This window comes from Stegodyphus dumicola, chromosome 7 (genome assembly GCF_044657685.1).
Source record: "Stegodyphus dumicola isolate Sdum_Otavi_A_Nest chromosome 7, ASM4465768v1".
In the NCBI taxonomy this organism is placed as follows: domain Eukaryota; kingdom Metazoa; phylum Arthropoda; class Arachnida; order Araneae; family Eresidae; genus Stegodyphus; species Stegodyphus dumicola.
The window spans coordinates 164447917-164463502 of NC_140774.1; the positions used below are offsets into that span (position 1 = coordinate 164447917).

A 15586-nucleotide genomic window follows, 5' to 3' on the forward strand; every position below is an offset into this window, starting at 1 on the left:
TGTGAGAGAACCACTTCAAGATGACAAATTTTTTCTGTCTATAATAAAATGAGATGTTATTTAACAGTTGAACACAGATGAAGAACACTGATAGGCAAAAGCCAATGAAAAGCTGATTATTGAATCTAAGCTCTGTTCAGTTGCTCACAGACCATTAAAAATTCTATGGAAATCCAGTGGAACCCAAAGTCTTCAATATCATTACAAAAGCACAGTACAAATAAAAGATAAACCACAGTTGTAAATATCTTTAATTACTTCTTTAATAATAGGGCAACTGCACCAGAAAGACCAAGATGCATCTAAGCAATCCTACTAAGGAGACAAGACTAAAAAAAAAAAAAAAAGGGGGGGGGATTTTTTTGCAAAGGAAACTTATAATAGTACATTGTTTAAAATTCATATCACTGCCGTGATGTTTTAAAACAAAACTGAGGAACTAAAAATTACACTAAATTGAAAGTAGTTTAGTTAATATAATTATTAATTATGAACACCCACACAGTGACTTACTCTATTTTTGAAAGGCAATTACATTTTGAGATCTAACAGCTGCAGTCCTAAAGAAAAGAATGAGGAACAATTTGCTAAGAAGTGGATAGGAAAGCTAGATCTATGTAAAGAGGACTAAAAAATACAATAACTTTTCTCCTGTTTCCTTTTTAAGATGCACAATTTTTGTCTATTGGCTATTATTTATTTAAAACCTGATTTTTTTTTAACATTTTGAATTTAGTAAAAATTTCAGTTTGTCCTGACTTTTCTGAATAAACTTGATTTTTAAGACTTTCTCCCACTTTTGCTTTTCTCTGTCTTTCAAGATTTTCCTAGATGTGTGAGAATTTTATAATAATTTTTTTCACTGTTTTAAATATTTTCATTATAAAAATGTTTTGTAATTTATGAAAACTACTGCATCACTGTGCTCACTCAAAAACATAATCAAAATATCTCACGATAAAGCATTTTTTCAGACTTTTAAATTTTTCCCAGATAGAATTATCTGCTGATTACTTCCATCATATAGTTAATAAATTCAGTTGGCCACAGACACGTTTCCACTTACGAATATGCTTGAAATACAGAAAATATGCATATTATGGCATTTTAAAATTTAAAACATTTTTTGCAAAAACCACAAAATCTACCTTTTCAAATGTTCACAAGTCCACAAATTTATATACAGTAGTTATTAGTTTATTTATCTTATTTGCACAATTTGCATTCTAGAAAACGATGGTGAATTTCAGCATTAACACACAGCCAATGATAGTATTTGCAAAAATTAAAAATCAAATAATTCTAGTCTAATGACTTTTTGTTCCATATGACTATTTGAATGTGATATTATAAATATATTTTTAACATTTGAAACTATCAAATGAGACAAAATTATAAATTAAAGACTGTTACACACTAATAAACCAGAAGAGAATACCTCGGGAATAACATTAAAAGGGGGGGGTCTTGATTATTTTTATTTATTTTTTAACCTCTCGAGCAAAGTGAAAAGTTTTTCTGGCACAGAAATATCAATAAAAATACCATACTTCAAAATTAAATATCTTGGCTAATTTTTGTATATAATAAATACTCAATAATATATATAATAAATACTCAATATATTGTGAGGGACAAACACATTGTTTTATTTTTTGAATAAGTATAAAACCTTTAATAAACATTATATGAACCAGAACACAAAATGTTCTTTAGTGCACTATAAAAAGCAGATTTTTTACAATTTCTTTTAATAAATTAAAAAATATAATGTGAATATTTGCATCATTCAAAATATTGTGACTTGAAGTATATTGTTTATGGCCAAGAATTGTAAGAACTTTTATAGATACGGTGTATATTATATAATTTTCTGTTTTTTAATATTTTTCTTATTTGATTGCATACATTTTTGTATTGGGCTTTCCAATACCCTAAATTAAAAATAAAATAAAAATTTTTTAGAACCAATTGTTTTATTTTAGTATGAATATGAAATATAATAGTATTATGAACATGAAATATAAGTAGAATTTATTGCCTTTATAGAAAATGTTAAATCCAAATTCACATCAAATGCTTATGTTGAATGTAATCTTTTTCAAAGAATAAAAATACTTGTAAAAACAAAAAGTTATTTTAACATATATTTTACCTTTCGCTTTTTCATAGAATTTTTGGGTGCTTTTTCTTTTGGCAGCTTGTCAGTAAAGCGACCTAAAGAAGCTGTGGCAGTTTTTGCTGCAGCCAGAGACCTGGATAACTATAAAAATAAAGAAATATATAAATCCATGCCTTATATAAAAACACTTATGAATAGCAGTAACATTTATTGTAGTAGCTTACACAACAATAGTAACAAAACAAAACAAAAAAATCCTTACAATTTTGGTTTTAATTAAAGACAATACATTTACCTGATGCTTATCAGCTTTGTCAACAGATTCCAAATTTGTTACTAAAAGGGGGGATAAATGTTATTAATGTACCTTTAGTATCAACAATGCACAGCATTAAACTATTTAAAAAGAGAAAAAAAAAAAGTTTTCAGATACAATTTAAACAATATCATATAAAATGGCATCAAAATAACATGATACATTCCAAGAGAATAAATTCCAAAGTAACATGAAATTATATAATGTTTTTACTCGACTTTTATAGAGCAACTATACCTTTCATTTTCTGAGAAGCAGCAAGATTTCTCAATCTTTGATACTCATTTTTAGCCACTTTTTCTTTCTTTTCTCCTTTAATTTTCCCAAAATAGTCAACATTTGGATCTAAAGAAAAGTAAACATGGGTATAAAAGTATGTTGTTATAAACAAGATAAACAACTATTTTGACAAATTATTAGGTGCCAATCTGAAAATAAGCAAGTAACATTTGATTAATTCTACAATCAGCTGTCTTGATTTTATCTGGTCATGAGATTTACTTTCATTTCATTTCGTATTATATTATTCTGTTCCTCACATCCTATAATTTAAAAATCATCCTTACTATCTAATGATTACAGTAGGAAATCTCACTTTTCAATAAAAAGGTTACTAGTTGCATCAAAAATAAATAATGATCTGAAATTTAACTACAAATATGAACAGCAATCCTTTCAATACATGCTATTAAATGAAAAGAATGGCTATTATCATTAAGCCCATAATCAACACATTTACAACGAACAAAGAATTAAACTGTGGCTTTGCCATTTGACAAATCATGTAATCCATATTCACACGTTGACGCCACCCTGACCCACCGGTGGGTCATACTTGTCTGTTCAGTGAGGAATGCTTGATTGTTCTGTGGGCCGGCATGACCCACCGATCAGTCACACTTCTATATAAAAAAATACATATTTTTTAAAGCAGACTAAACAAAGTGCTGGCAAGCCCTTACAAATATCGCAATATGTTGTTACTTTCTTTGCTTTATATGTAGCGTTTATATCATTTCTTGTATCACTTTCTCATCTTACTCACGGATCCTTCATACGAATAAAAAAAATTGTTGTGTTTTGTTATTATTACTTCACTAGGGGGATTCATATAATGGGCAGCGAGTGAAAAGAACCGCTAGTTAAAGCCCGGCGGTGCGAAAAGAACAACGAATATCTGCTCCACCATCAACGTATTAAAGCACTTTAACAAAAACAATTTAAAATGTTGCAGGAAAAATTCATGTACTGATGTCCACTGCTCGATAAGCAAGACTATGAGTCACATTTCACTGGTCCCTGAGGTGTGCTACGAGGCTCTGACTGCCGAAAATATAATAAGAACAACATACCAATTTTTCTCTTTCATCATCCTCTCTGGGTACAACATATCACATATCATGTCTTTATCAAGTGTGTTTTACATTATGGAATATACTGTAAAATAGCACATAATGGGATAATCCAATTTAATTATAAATTTTTTGCTTTTCTTCTCACACACAATTTTCTAAAAAATTTATATATTATACTTATTTCTGCATTAGCTCTTAACATACAAAATAAAAATTAATAATAAAACAAATTTCTCTATTAAAAACAGTTAGAGGTATACTAATGAGTCAATTACCTGCATTATCTGGAACTTCTATTAGCCAATCTGTTTGGTTGCTGATACCTCGATAACCATATTGTGGTTTCCAGTCCTTGGGGAGGGGAAAAGCAATTTTTTATATTATAGTAAATATTTTCACACAGATTTTAAGAATTTAGGGATAAAGAAAACTTAAAAAGTTTCATGGTATGGTATGAATAGTAATTTACAGAAAGAAAAAAAGGAAACTTGCTAAATCTTAGCATAAGCAATGAGATTTTCTGCGAAAGCAAAACTTTCAAACTTATTGTGTGGCATTTTTACTGGAATGGAAGTCTGAAATGAAGTTCTTAAATATTATTAACAGCAGTTTAAAGCTTTAAATCAGTGTTTCTAAACAATGTTTATATGTTATAGAAACATAACATTTTCAAGTCTTGCATTTCTAATTGTCTCATTTAACTATTCTATGATGCTAATGATGAAAGAGTCCCCTCCTCCGGGAAGGATTAAGTTGATGCACAATGTTTATACAGAAAACTGTTTAATGTATACTCTCCTACATTGAAAAAGATCTTTAATTTTGATCAAATGTTTAAAATTGACATCTACATGAATTTACAAAACGTGCATTTACTTATTTCGTACTTCCAACTAATACATATTTATAACATATTGTTTCTTGGTATATTAGTTTATAGTTTTACAAAATCATGCTACTCTTTTTAAAGTCTGTTTTAGCTAATACTTTATTTTTCAAGCTGAGTCTTTCCTGCACTGTTACTGTTAATGCTATTACTCCACTAGAAGATAAAAATGAAATAAGTGTAAATAGAAGTGAGACTCTGAGTTTAAGAGAAAAGACTGCTAGTTTCAACTTGCCATAATGAAACTTCTCTGTTATTAACTTTGAGTGAACAGATGGTGTAAGTTTGATAAAAAATTATGTTAGCATTGCTGGAATAATGAAAATGGGTTGTTAAGCTTTATATTGTAATAATTTTAATGACTTTTGTCATTTAACCATATGAAGTGGAAGTTTTGTTAGACGTTTTAGCTCTGTAACTTCAAGATAAAGCTCAAATAAATATGTAATTGTTCTACATTGCTGTTAACTACTTTATTCTGATATTCAAAATTGTAAAGACAGGATATTAATTTGTCCAGAAGTATAAGAAGGTATGACTAATATTCAGATCAAGCCCAAGTGAACTGAACCTTATAACAGAATCACAAATCCAAAACAAGCAATGCAAGTTAAGCATTTTATTCCAGTAGGAATATGTTCACAGTTTCCTTAATAACTAACTTTATATGCACTTATAATATTTTTTTTACACTCATACAAATAACACTTAAAATTATTTTTACAGAAATCAAAGACAAAGTCATAAACGGGGAGAAAAAAATACCTTAGAGCTCTCATCCCAGACTAACTTTTCCTTCTTTTTCTTTTGGATTCCTTTAGTTTTCGCAAATTTCTCCCACTTTGTCAGAGGCTTTGATTTTGGCAACTGAACAAAACAAATTAATTTGAATATTAAAGAACAAAGAAATTTGAAACACTTATACTTCTATGTAACACAAATTTTGGAGTAATATGATTCCAAAATTGTATCTTTAATGCTACAATTATTAATTTAACCATCTCAGTGTTACGGCCGGAAAATTCCGCATAGAAGGCTGCCTTCTATATTCATTATACATGAAAATTTCTACTAGTTTTTAATGCATCTGATTTTGGTTTGGATGTATATTGGAAGAAAAGGAATCAAGGTACAAAATGAGAGTGTCATTTTTTAATTAAAATCAAGAAAATACCACTTATTTATGACATTTTGAGGAACTTTGAAATTTCAGGGCTAAACCCGTAACGCTCCGAGGGTTAAATTTAACAGTACCTCATTAAGTATGTTAAATAAAAATTTAAAAGATTAGAATAGGAATAGAAATAAATAGAATAAGAATGAGAATAGACTAAGAAATAGAAATAAAATATCTTTTATTTCTTACAATTGCTCTAATTTAATTATTAAATTATTCCCATTATAGGTAAGCCTTTGAAGATTAATCACCTTATGCATCATTTGCTGGTGAACACAGGCTATAAATTTACACAACATTTGTCCACATTATGTTAAATTATTCAACTTGTTTATTTGATGGAGTAGACGTGAAGATTACATTCAATCACACAAAACACTTATCTATTAATAACATTTTATGGATAAGAAAATTGACACTATACAAACATATATACATATTTTAAACATTATATGATATAAAGTATTCACTAACTTTAGTAAAAAATATGTAATGCTAATATTTCTTATACGGAACTTAAAAAAATAAATAATAATAATAATAATAATAATAATAATAATAAAAAAAGGGGGGAAAAACTCACAGGTTTTTCTCGAGGAATAACAGTACTTGGCTCTGGCAGCTAAAAAATAAAAATAAGAATTAGTAAATGCTCAGGATATGAGTAACTTAAAATTTCTCCATTAAGGAGAAATTATCATGTTCTTTGGGATACGCTGTACAATATGCTGCCGTGATTCAAATTTAAATTTAACACTAATGTATGTCTTGTAATAGAAAGTAATTTTTAATAGATTTTATAGGTAAATGAAAGTACTATCTTGTGTAATATGTGCTGTCAGATATGAATTTTTATTTCACAGAATCCAGATCTTTACACAAAACTGTCTATATCAGTGGTTCTCAATCTTTTTTTGCCTCATGCGCTCCTTTCACCACTGCTAGCCAATCCTCTCTCCTTTCCAAAGCTTGAAAAGTGCATATACATTTATTTAAATTTAGATTATTTTTTACTGTATTTTGTGAAGCAGATAAGAAAAAGTATAGAAAATGTTGACAGATAACAAAAATTGAATAAAAGCAGTTTTTTTTTTTTTTTATATTCATAAACTAAATACTTAATCGCTAATAGGCTGCCTGTCTGAAACTATATTCTAAGGAATTAATATTGTTACAAAATATCCAGGCGCGGTAAGATAGCTTCTCCACAACAGAGTTTTAGGGTTGCCATAATATGGCATTGAAAGGCAGGGTTGGCGATATGCCACGGTCAGATGGAAAACCTGAAACGAATTTGTACCGGTTTGCCCAAAATGTTCTCGAACACAAGCCGGAAGCTACATAAACCCTGGTGGTCCACAGTCAGTGAGTGTGCCTCGCATAGAGTGCGAGATAGTTAGTCTCGAGTTAGTCAGTCAGTGCAGAGTCGATCGAGGTGATAATCGGGCAGCGAGTGCCGAGTGGGTAGTCGAGTGCATCGAAGAGTCTCTTAGTGTATCGTCGAGAGAGTGTGTTAAGCTCCGGGACCGACTGAACCGAAGAGTCAGGAGTTGAGTGCATCGCGAGTTGCAGCGTGGAGAGTCTCAAGAGTACGTGGAGTTCTGTGAGCGACCGAGCAGAGTCAGCAGCCGTACTCTGGCGCTTTGCAGTGAAGCTGTCTCCACCGTTATTGCCTGTCAGTGTGAAGGCTGTGTCGCAGATTGTTACAGCATGTTTATAGTAGATCTTCGACTACTGTAAAAGTGTTTTGGAGCTGTCCTGATTAATATTGGTAAATAAAGTGTGTTTCGATATTCCATCAAGTGCTGTCGTCATTATTCACTCCAAATCCACACGAACCCCGTACTTACGAACATGAAATAAAGGAAAGAAAATAACGTAATAACTGGTGTCAGAAAAGAAAGAACACAACAACTGGTGTCAGAAAAGAAAGAATGCAACAACTGGTGTCAGAAGTGGGATTTGCGAGTGAATGCTAGTGACCTGCCTGCAGAGGAAATGAAGACTTTGATGGACTTCTTAGCCGAGATGAGAGCTGAGATGAAAGCCGGACAGGAAGAGATGAGAGCCGAGATAAAAGCCGGATATGAAGAGATGAAGGCTGAAATGAAAGACAGACTGGCTGAGATAAAAGCTGGATATAAAGAGATGACAGCTGAGATCAAAGCCGGGCTGAAGGAGATGAAAGCTGGATATGATGAGATAAAAGCTGGATATAAAGAGATGACAGTCGAGATGAAAGCCGGATTGAAGAGAAGAAATACATGTTGGCCAAGAAAAGGTATGACAGCAACTCCGACAGGTGAAAGGGGAAAGAACAGAAGAAACTAGAGCCACAAAAGACGAAGTGGAAATGAGACAATTGGCATCTGAAGAATCAAAGGATGAAGAAATGAAGGAAGTAGCTAATGAACTGTCTGAGAAAGATCCAGAAATGAGGGATGAAATATCTAATGAGATCAAAGACAGAGATTGAAAAGGTGAAGAAATGAAAGACAGAGAAGAAGTTTTTGATTCTCATGTGCCTGAAGTACAGATAGAAGAAAGTGAAAATGCGATTATCAAGATCGTAGAAAATGATAATGAAGTTAGAGAGTCGCAGTTGGCAAGAGTTGAACCATCTGAAAGTGCATGTGATGCAGAGATGGGAGAAGCTGATATACAGCCTAGGCATTGCGCTCCAGTATTGCAAGAAAATTCAGCCACTTTGCAAACTATGTGTGCATCTCATAGTGCAGGTTTTGCAGACAAGGACTTGATTCTAAACCCAGATACTTCTGCTTGTAAAGGATCGGCTTCTATTCATGATCCTGGTGCAAACATTGGAACTAGCTTTCAGGAAATAGAGGCAAATAAGCATGTACCATTTGCTGAAAATATAACAAGGTGAACTGCAGGCATGCTGCAAATGAACTGCAGAGTGGTGAACAAACTGTCTCGGATCTTCCTGTGGATGACAAAGACAAGTCTGAAAGGACTAAATCAGGGTTCGTAGCCACTTTTAGTTAAAAAAAATAAGCACCTATAAGCACTTTTCAAGCACATTTTAAGGAAAAAATAAGCACCTGTCTAATTACTTTATACACAACTGCATAACCTTAAAAGACAAATTAGACTTTAAAATTAGACTGGATGTTTGATTAATTTAAAATATGAGCAATGCAATATTTATTAAGAGAATGAGCATTACCTCAACCATGGAAAACAATTAACATTTTTTTTTTTTTTTTTTTAAATTTCAAATGACAGTTCAATTTACAGAATTAGTTTACAATGAAACGGGGGAAAAAAACTATGCAGAACTAAACTATATTACAAGATTTAATGATGAAATTTCAGTTCAAAATATAGAAAATAAATAATAGTAAGTCATATTAATTGTATTCGTTTGACAATTTAAATAATTTAACTTAAATTAAAATTCTGAACATTTTCTAAATTTCCATTGCATAACAGTTTTCCCTTAACATATATTCCAAGCAAAGTAATTTAAGTAAAAAAGAGGCACATTTCTGAAATCAGAAGGTGGGAAATTGCTTCATGCAGTCATCCTTTAACAGTAAAAGCTTAACTAACCCACATACTCGGAAATTGCCAAATATTACGGACAGTAACTGGAAAAAGAGGAGTGGGGGAGATTGTTGCCATTCTTTAGATTTCTCGGCTAAATAAATGATTTTGACATTTTGATATGTGCATCACATAAAAATAGACCAGCGGAACTGAGAAATATTCTTCTTAGAAAGCACAGTAAAACTCTTTTAAGTGTTCATAAACAAATTTCAGACTGAACATCAAAATTAATTATCTGTGCAAAATACCGCAAACATTATTGCGCAATACGTGAGGTGTAATTCTTCCATAGGTGATATTACGCAATCGGAATCAACAGCTACTGGTATTCGAAGAATAAAGAATTAAATAAAGGAAAAGAAAGAGACTTGCTAATCTGGGGTGTTTTTGATTCTAATTTTCAACAGACTGCGTTAAATTTCCGGAATAGAATCAATCTTCGCTTGGGTTGGGTAGACAACAAAACTTTTAGTCCTATTCAATCCAGATTAGACAATGATATAAAAAAAGTCAGCTGCTTGAATATTAGAGATTTTGCAGAGACAGGGGAGAGCCTCCCAACCTCCATACTGTATAATGTATTGGAAAAAAAAAATGAAATTATTTTGACTATTCGAATATTTTCCTTTTATTTAAGTCATTCTGAATATTATTCCTTAGAAAGCTAATTTGTGTAAAAACATACCCATTTTGGAAGTTTATCTATACTTCAGCAGTTACTGCAACTATATTATAAATATTCATACATATGCTCATAATATAAGCATAACGATCAAAATAAACACGAATATGAACTGACCACGTGGAAAGAGAATGCAAATTATTAAAATCTTGATAGAAATTCAAACGTGTGTAGTATTTGGGTGGGAGGAAATGAATACCGAATGTATCGGAATTTTCTACTGTTTTTGCAATTCTTTGACCAATAGAACTACGTGCACCTGTCTGTACTCTCGTGCGCACCATAGGTTACGTTAATACAGAGAAGGGGGGAAAGCAATTTCCGGGAGTATGATTCACCATCTGGCGTTGCATATAAGGAAGAAAAGTTGTTTATTTAGTTTCGGCTTTGTACGGGGAAAAAAATACGCATTCATTAAAAAAAGCACCGAAATCAAAAAATAAGCACTAAAAACAAAAAAATAAGGGCTTTAAAGAAAAAGTAAGCACCTATAAGGGCCTTTATATTTTATTTTCAAATATAAGGACTTATAAGCACTTGTAAGGACCGCTATGAACCCTGTGAATCTTCAGACTGTGACATGCAAAATACAAATACATCTGAGAACTGCAGTGGAGTAGGCTAATCTTTGGAATAACAGGTAGTTTGGCGACATTTTGGTAAGGCGATAAAGGTTACTAGCTAGGACTTTAGCAGTGTACATGGATAAAGTCAAGAGTGTGTGCAATGCCATTTTTGTGCAATTCTGGGATGTTTTTCTAAGTGAAAATAGGTCGATGTGTACATGAATGACACCGTGTATGTGCAATTCTTAAAAACGCGACAAGCAGTGGCCGATTCTGCACTTTTTCCCAATCTTGCACCTAATCTTCGACACGATTAAGCACTTTTGTTCCATAAAAGTTCAAGCATAAGCGTAATTCAGCTAGCAGATTGTTGGGAAAAAAATGTTGAGGTAAAAAAAAAAAAAAAAAACTAGCAGGTTGCTGTAGCAGTGTTGGTTGCCAAATTTCGCCAAGTTACCATAATCCAAAGATTAACTGTGGAGTATTTGACCCGGGTATAATTTAATGAAAGGACTGAGACTGAAATTCATTCTTAACTTTAATTTGTATAATTTAAAATTATTATATATTTAATTTGTGTATATAACTTGTATATAGTGTATATATTTGTTTCTTTAGTTATGTTACTTGTTTATTTTATTGTTTTGTTTGTATCGAATTTGGCTTCTGACCAAGGGTTGTACTGCCCCGGACATCTCCTTGGGAGGGGGCAGTTTTACAAAATATCCAAGCGTGGTAAGATAGCGTCTCAGGAAAGCAGTTTTAGGGTTGCCATAAAATGGCAAGGGAAGGCAGGGTTGCCACATTTGGTGACAAAATTGGCGATATATCATGGACGGCTTGTGTTTGAAAACATTCTGGGCTAAAGCGGTAAGAATTTGTTTCAGAAGGTTTTCCAACCATCCACGGTATATCGCTAATTTTGTCACCAAATGGATGATTTCTCGCCAAATGTGGCAACCCTAAAACTGCTTTGCGAGGAAGCCATCTCACCGCGCCTTGACATTTCGTAACACTGCTACTTCCCAAGGACTGCACGTCCCGGGCTGAGTATCACCCTTGGTCAGAAGCCAAAATATACCATGCGTGGATGGAGAATCTTCTGGCACGAATTCATACAGGTTTGCCCAGAATGTTCTAGAACACAAGCCAAAAGCTATGTAAACACTGCTGGTCCACAGTCAGTTAGTGAGTGTGCCTCGCATAGAGTACGCGGTAGTTAGTCTCGAATTAGTCAATCAGTGCGGAGTCGATCAAGTTGACAGCCGGGCAGCAAGTGCCGAGTGCATTGTCGAGAGAATGTGTTAAGCTCCGGAAACGACTGAACCAAAGAGTCGGGAGCTGCGCTCTGTGTGTCGTTGAGTGCATCACGAGTCGTAGCATGGAGAGTCTCGAGAGTACGTGGAGTTCTGAGAACGACCAAGCAGAGTCGGGAGCTGCACTCTGGCGCTTTGCAGTGAAGCTGTCTCGACCGTTATTGCCTGACAGTGTGAAGGCTGTGTTGCTGATTGTTCCAGCGTGTTTATAGTAGATCTTCAACTACTGTAAAAGTGTTTTAGAGCTGTCCTGATTAATATTGGTAAATAAAGTGTGTTTCGATATTCCATCAAGTGCTGTCGTCGTTATTGACTCCAAATCCACACGAACCCCGTACTTACGAACGTTAAGTACAGGAAAGAAAATAACGTAACAACTGGTGTCAGAAAAGAAAGAACCCAACAATATACAAAGGATACATTATATCTTTATAAATCAAACATTAAATGCATGGCACATAACAAAGGATCTCAAAATAGAAAGCATAGAGTCATATTTCTTTTAAAATAAAATGAAGATTGGAAAACGAAAGAATCTTACGGGTTTAATACTCATGTGTCTTGAAGATAACAACTGAAATATTTAAAAATAGCAGATAATTTTTATATGAAAAAACAATAATTATTTTCATTTTATAAAAAAAATATATCAGTCTCTCCAATGCTGATGAACTTTCTCTCCTATTAGCAAAGCATTAATTGATTGTATCATAATTTATTTTGCAATGGCTAGAGTGATTTTGGTTTGCATAAATAGATAGTATTATGTTTGTTTTGTCAGTCTTCTGGCCATCTCATCTATTTTTTTCTTTTGAGATTTGGCAGCTGATTCGTTTGGGTTGTTATAGAAGCAAATTCTGTTAATTTTTATTTACAACCATTAGCTGATGGTCACTTTTAACATGCAGTGCAAAAATAAACTTTTTCGATATATTTCAATTTTTTACTTCCTTGTACAAAAGAAAAAGGAAGTATTGTAATCGTGAAAAGTTTCAGGCAGCATATTTCAACGAAAATATCCATTTTGACCGCTATCGAATGCAATTTAACGATGTTTTTGCATGATATCTGTACATAAGGAAAGAATAAAATACTCTTTTCCTCCAAAAAAATTATAAAACTGCTTTTAAACGAATTCTGAAGAGATTTTTTCGAGGAGTCTATACGAACATATGTACGTACGTACGTATCTCGCATAACTCAAAAACGAGTATCCTCAGAACGTTGAAATTTTGTATATAGGACGGCTATAACATGCAGATAAGCACCTCGTATTTTGGTTGAAATCGGCCGCACCAAAAATATATAAATATATTTATATCCACTCTGTTACCCGGCTCAGTGATCTCAGTTTCTTTACTCTTATATGTTTGTAAATTGTACATTTTTTGCTTTAAAAATGATTGAATTATGTTTTTTTTATCTTCCGGTTAAGGTTTTTATGCCTTTAGTAAATCTGTGTGAAATATTTTTAGAATTATCAACAATTTTAAAGTTGTTTAAGTGCCGCTAAGCCTTTTTTCTGACGGCGGCCATTGATTGTTTACGTTTGAAACAGCAGACTAGTGGATTTGTTGCCAATCTAGAGAAACTTAGCTTCGCAACAACAAAGATAACGCCTTCATTTATTATTGCCAATTAAATCATGCTTAATCCTTTCTGGAATTTTTCAATATAATATGAACGAAATATAATACTGTTAAGTAAATCTAGCGCCAGAGTGTCTCTATGGTAAACAAATACAGTGAATTTTAAAGAATGCATTTATTCTATTGTGGTTTATGCACTGTCAACAAAGTAGATTTAATTCAATCCAATACGTTTAAATGAAATGCAAGAAAAAATGCATGTAATTTAAATATCCCGTACAAGGAAGTCATGTGGTGTACACATCAGATTTTTTTTTTTTTTTCATAAAAGGCAAAAGAGTGGCTGAGACTTACAAAGAGATAGATGACGTTTATGATGCTGACTGTTTAATGAAACACAAATGTCAGAATTGGTGTTAAAATTTCTTTCTACAGATTTTTCACTTGAAGATGAGTGATGTTTTGGCAATCTTTCTGAAGTTGATGATGAATAAATTAAAGCCATAATTGAATTGAATCATCATATAACTGTCGGAGAGACTGCAAAAAGGTTAAACATATCAAACAGAACAATTGAAAATCAGACAGCATGTCTTGGACTTATCAAGAAGCTCGATATTTGTGTTTCAAAGGAATGAAAGAAATTCACTTAACACAGCGAATCTGTATTTGCTATGTGCATGTAATACAACTGACTCTTTTTATCACAGGGGATGAAGAATGAATTATCCACAATAACATTAATTGAAAAAGATCGTAGTGCAAGTATGGAATTAGCAGACATCATATTGAAAACAAACAGCATTAGAAAAAGATCATGCTGTCAATTTGATATAGTTGCAAAGGTGTTGTATATTTTGAGCTGCAAACAAACAATCAACTCAAGATGTTTACTGCTAACAACTTATAAAACTAGAGAAAGCAATCAAAGAGAAAAGAGTAGAATTAATAACAAAGGAAATGTGTTCTATCACGACAATGCGAGGCCTCGCACATCTTTCACAAAACATACAAAATTAATGGAGCTTTGTTGAGAAGTGATATCATATCGCTCCATCCTTGCACAATTGGATGATCCTTTATTTCAAAGTTTACAAAATTTCTTAAATGTTACAAGTTTTAATAATAACGATGACTCATTCATCTAAAGTTAAATGAAGTACTAATATTAACTGATTAAACATTGGTTGTCTTCAAAATAATTTTTACATATGTCTACAGTAGATTAAGGTAATTCACAGCAAATAAAATTTAATAATAAAACTTCTGCTGAAAATCATTAGGAGTTCCATTAATGCAACGAATTTAATTTATTACTATGAAACGTTCTCCTTGGCAAAGGCTAAAAATTATAAACCAGGATAATAATGATCTACCAGGAGATCTGATGAAAAACTGAAAATTTCCCAATAAAATTGAAAAAATTGCCAGCTATGCATTATGTACCCTTTTTATTTATTTAGCACATATTACATAATAATTTTTATTATGCTAATTTGGCATATTATGTTTATCTTGTACTTTTAAATGAACTGACTTTTGAATTGTAATTATAGCTGAATACTGAATGAGTATAGATATGGGAAAAAACTCTCCTGCTGGGTTTAGTGACATTTGGTAACCTTCTTGCAATTTTGTCACATACTGGAAAATAAATTTTGGGGGCCTTATGGTTGATTTTTCTTGAAACTTCATGAAAAAGTGCTTGAATAACGGTATAAATATTAGTGTCAGAGCCAGAAGTCAATTAGCTAAATGATATCATTCAACATTATATGGTTACTGAACTTCAGCTCAGTGATTACTCTTAAAACTTTGATCTGCACATGATTTTGATCATTTATGTCACATCCCTCATGTATTAAAGGGAATTAGCGTTCCCTGCTGTCTCCTTGAGCTATTTTTGGCTAATTTACGTTAGCATGGTCATGTGATGCCACAGAAAATGGCAGCCAAATAGACATAAGTTCAGGGGCAGTATTTTTGAGATGGCCAAAGTATCAT

At 32.4% G+C, this 15586-nt stretch overlaps 1 protein-coding gene across 1 annotated transcript in view; it reads right to left on the reverse strand.

The window, feature by feature from the left end:
- LOC118198701 (ribosome biogenesis regulatory protein homolog) overlaps nt 1-15586 on the reverse strand; it is a 44362-nt gene that overhangs the window by 12579 nt on the left and 16197 nt on the right. The window contains exons 4-9 of the mRNA XM_085821036.1: nt 6440-6478; nt 5445-5546; nt 4069-4144; nt 2676-2783; nt 2418-2458; nt 2156-2263 (exon numbers count right to left, since the gene is read on the reverse strand). Of these exons, the coding sequence (XP_085677162.1) occupies nt 2156-2263; nt 2418-2458; nt 2676-2783; nt 4069-4144; nt 5445-5546; nt 6440-6478 (474 nt within the window). The remainder of the gene's footprint in view (nt 1-2155; nt 2264-2417; nt 2459-2675; nt 2784-4068; nt 4145-5444; nt 5547-6439; nt 6479-15586) is intronic.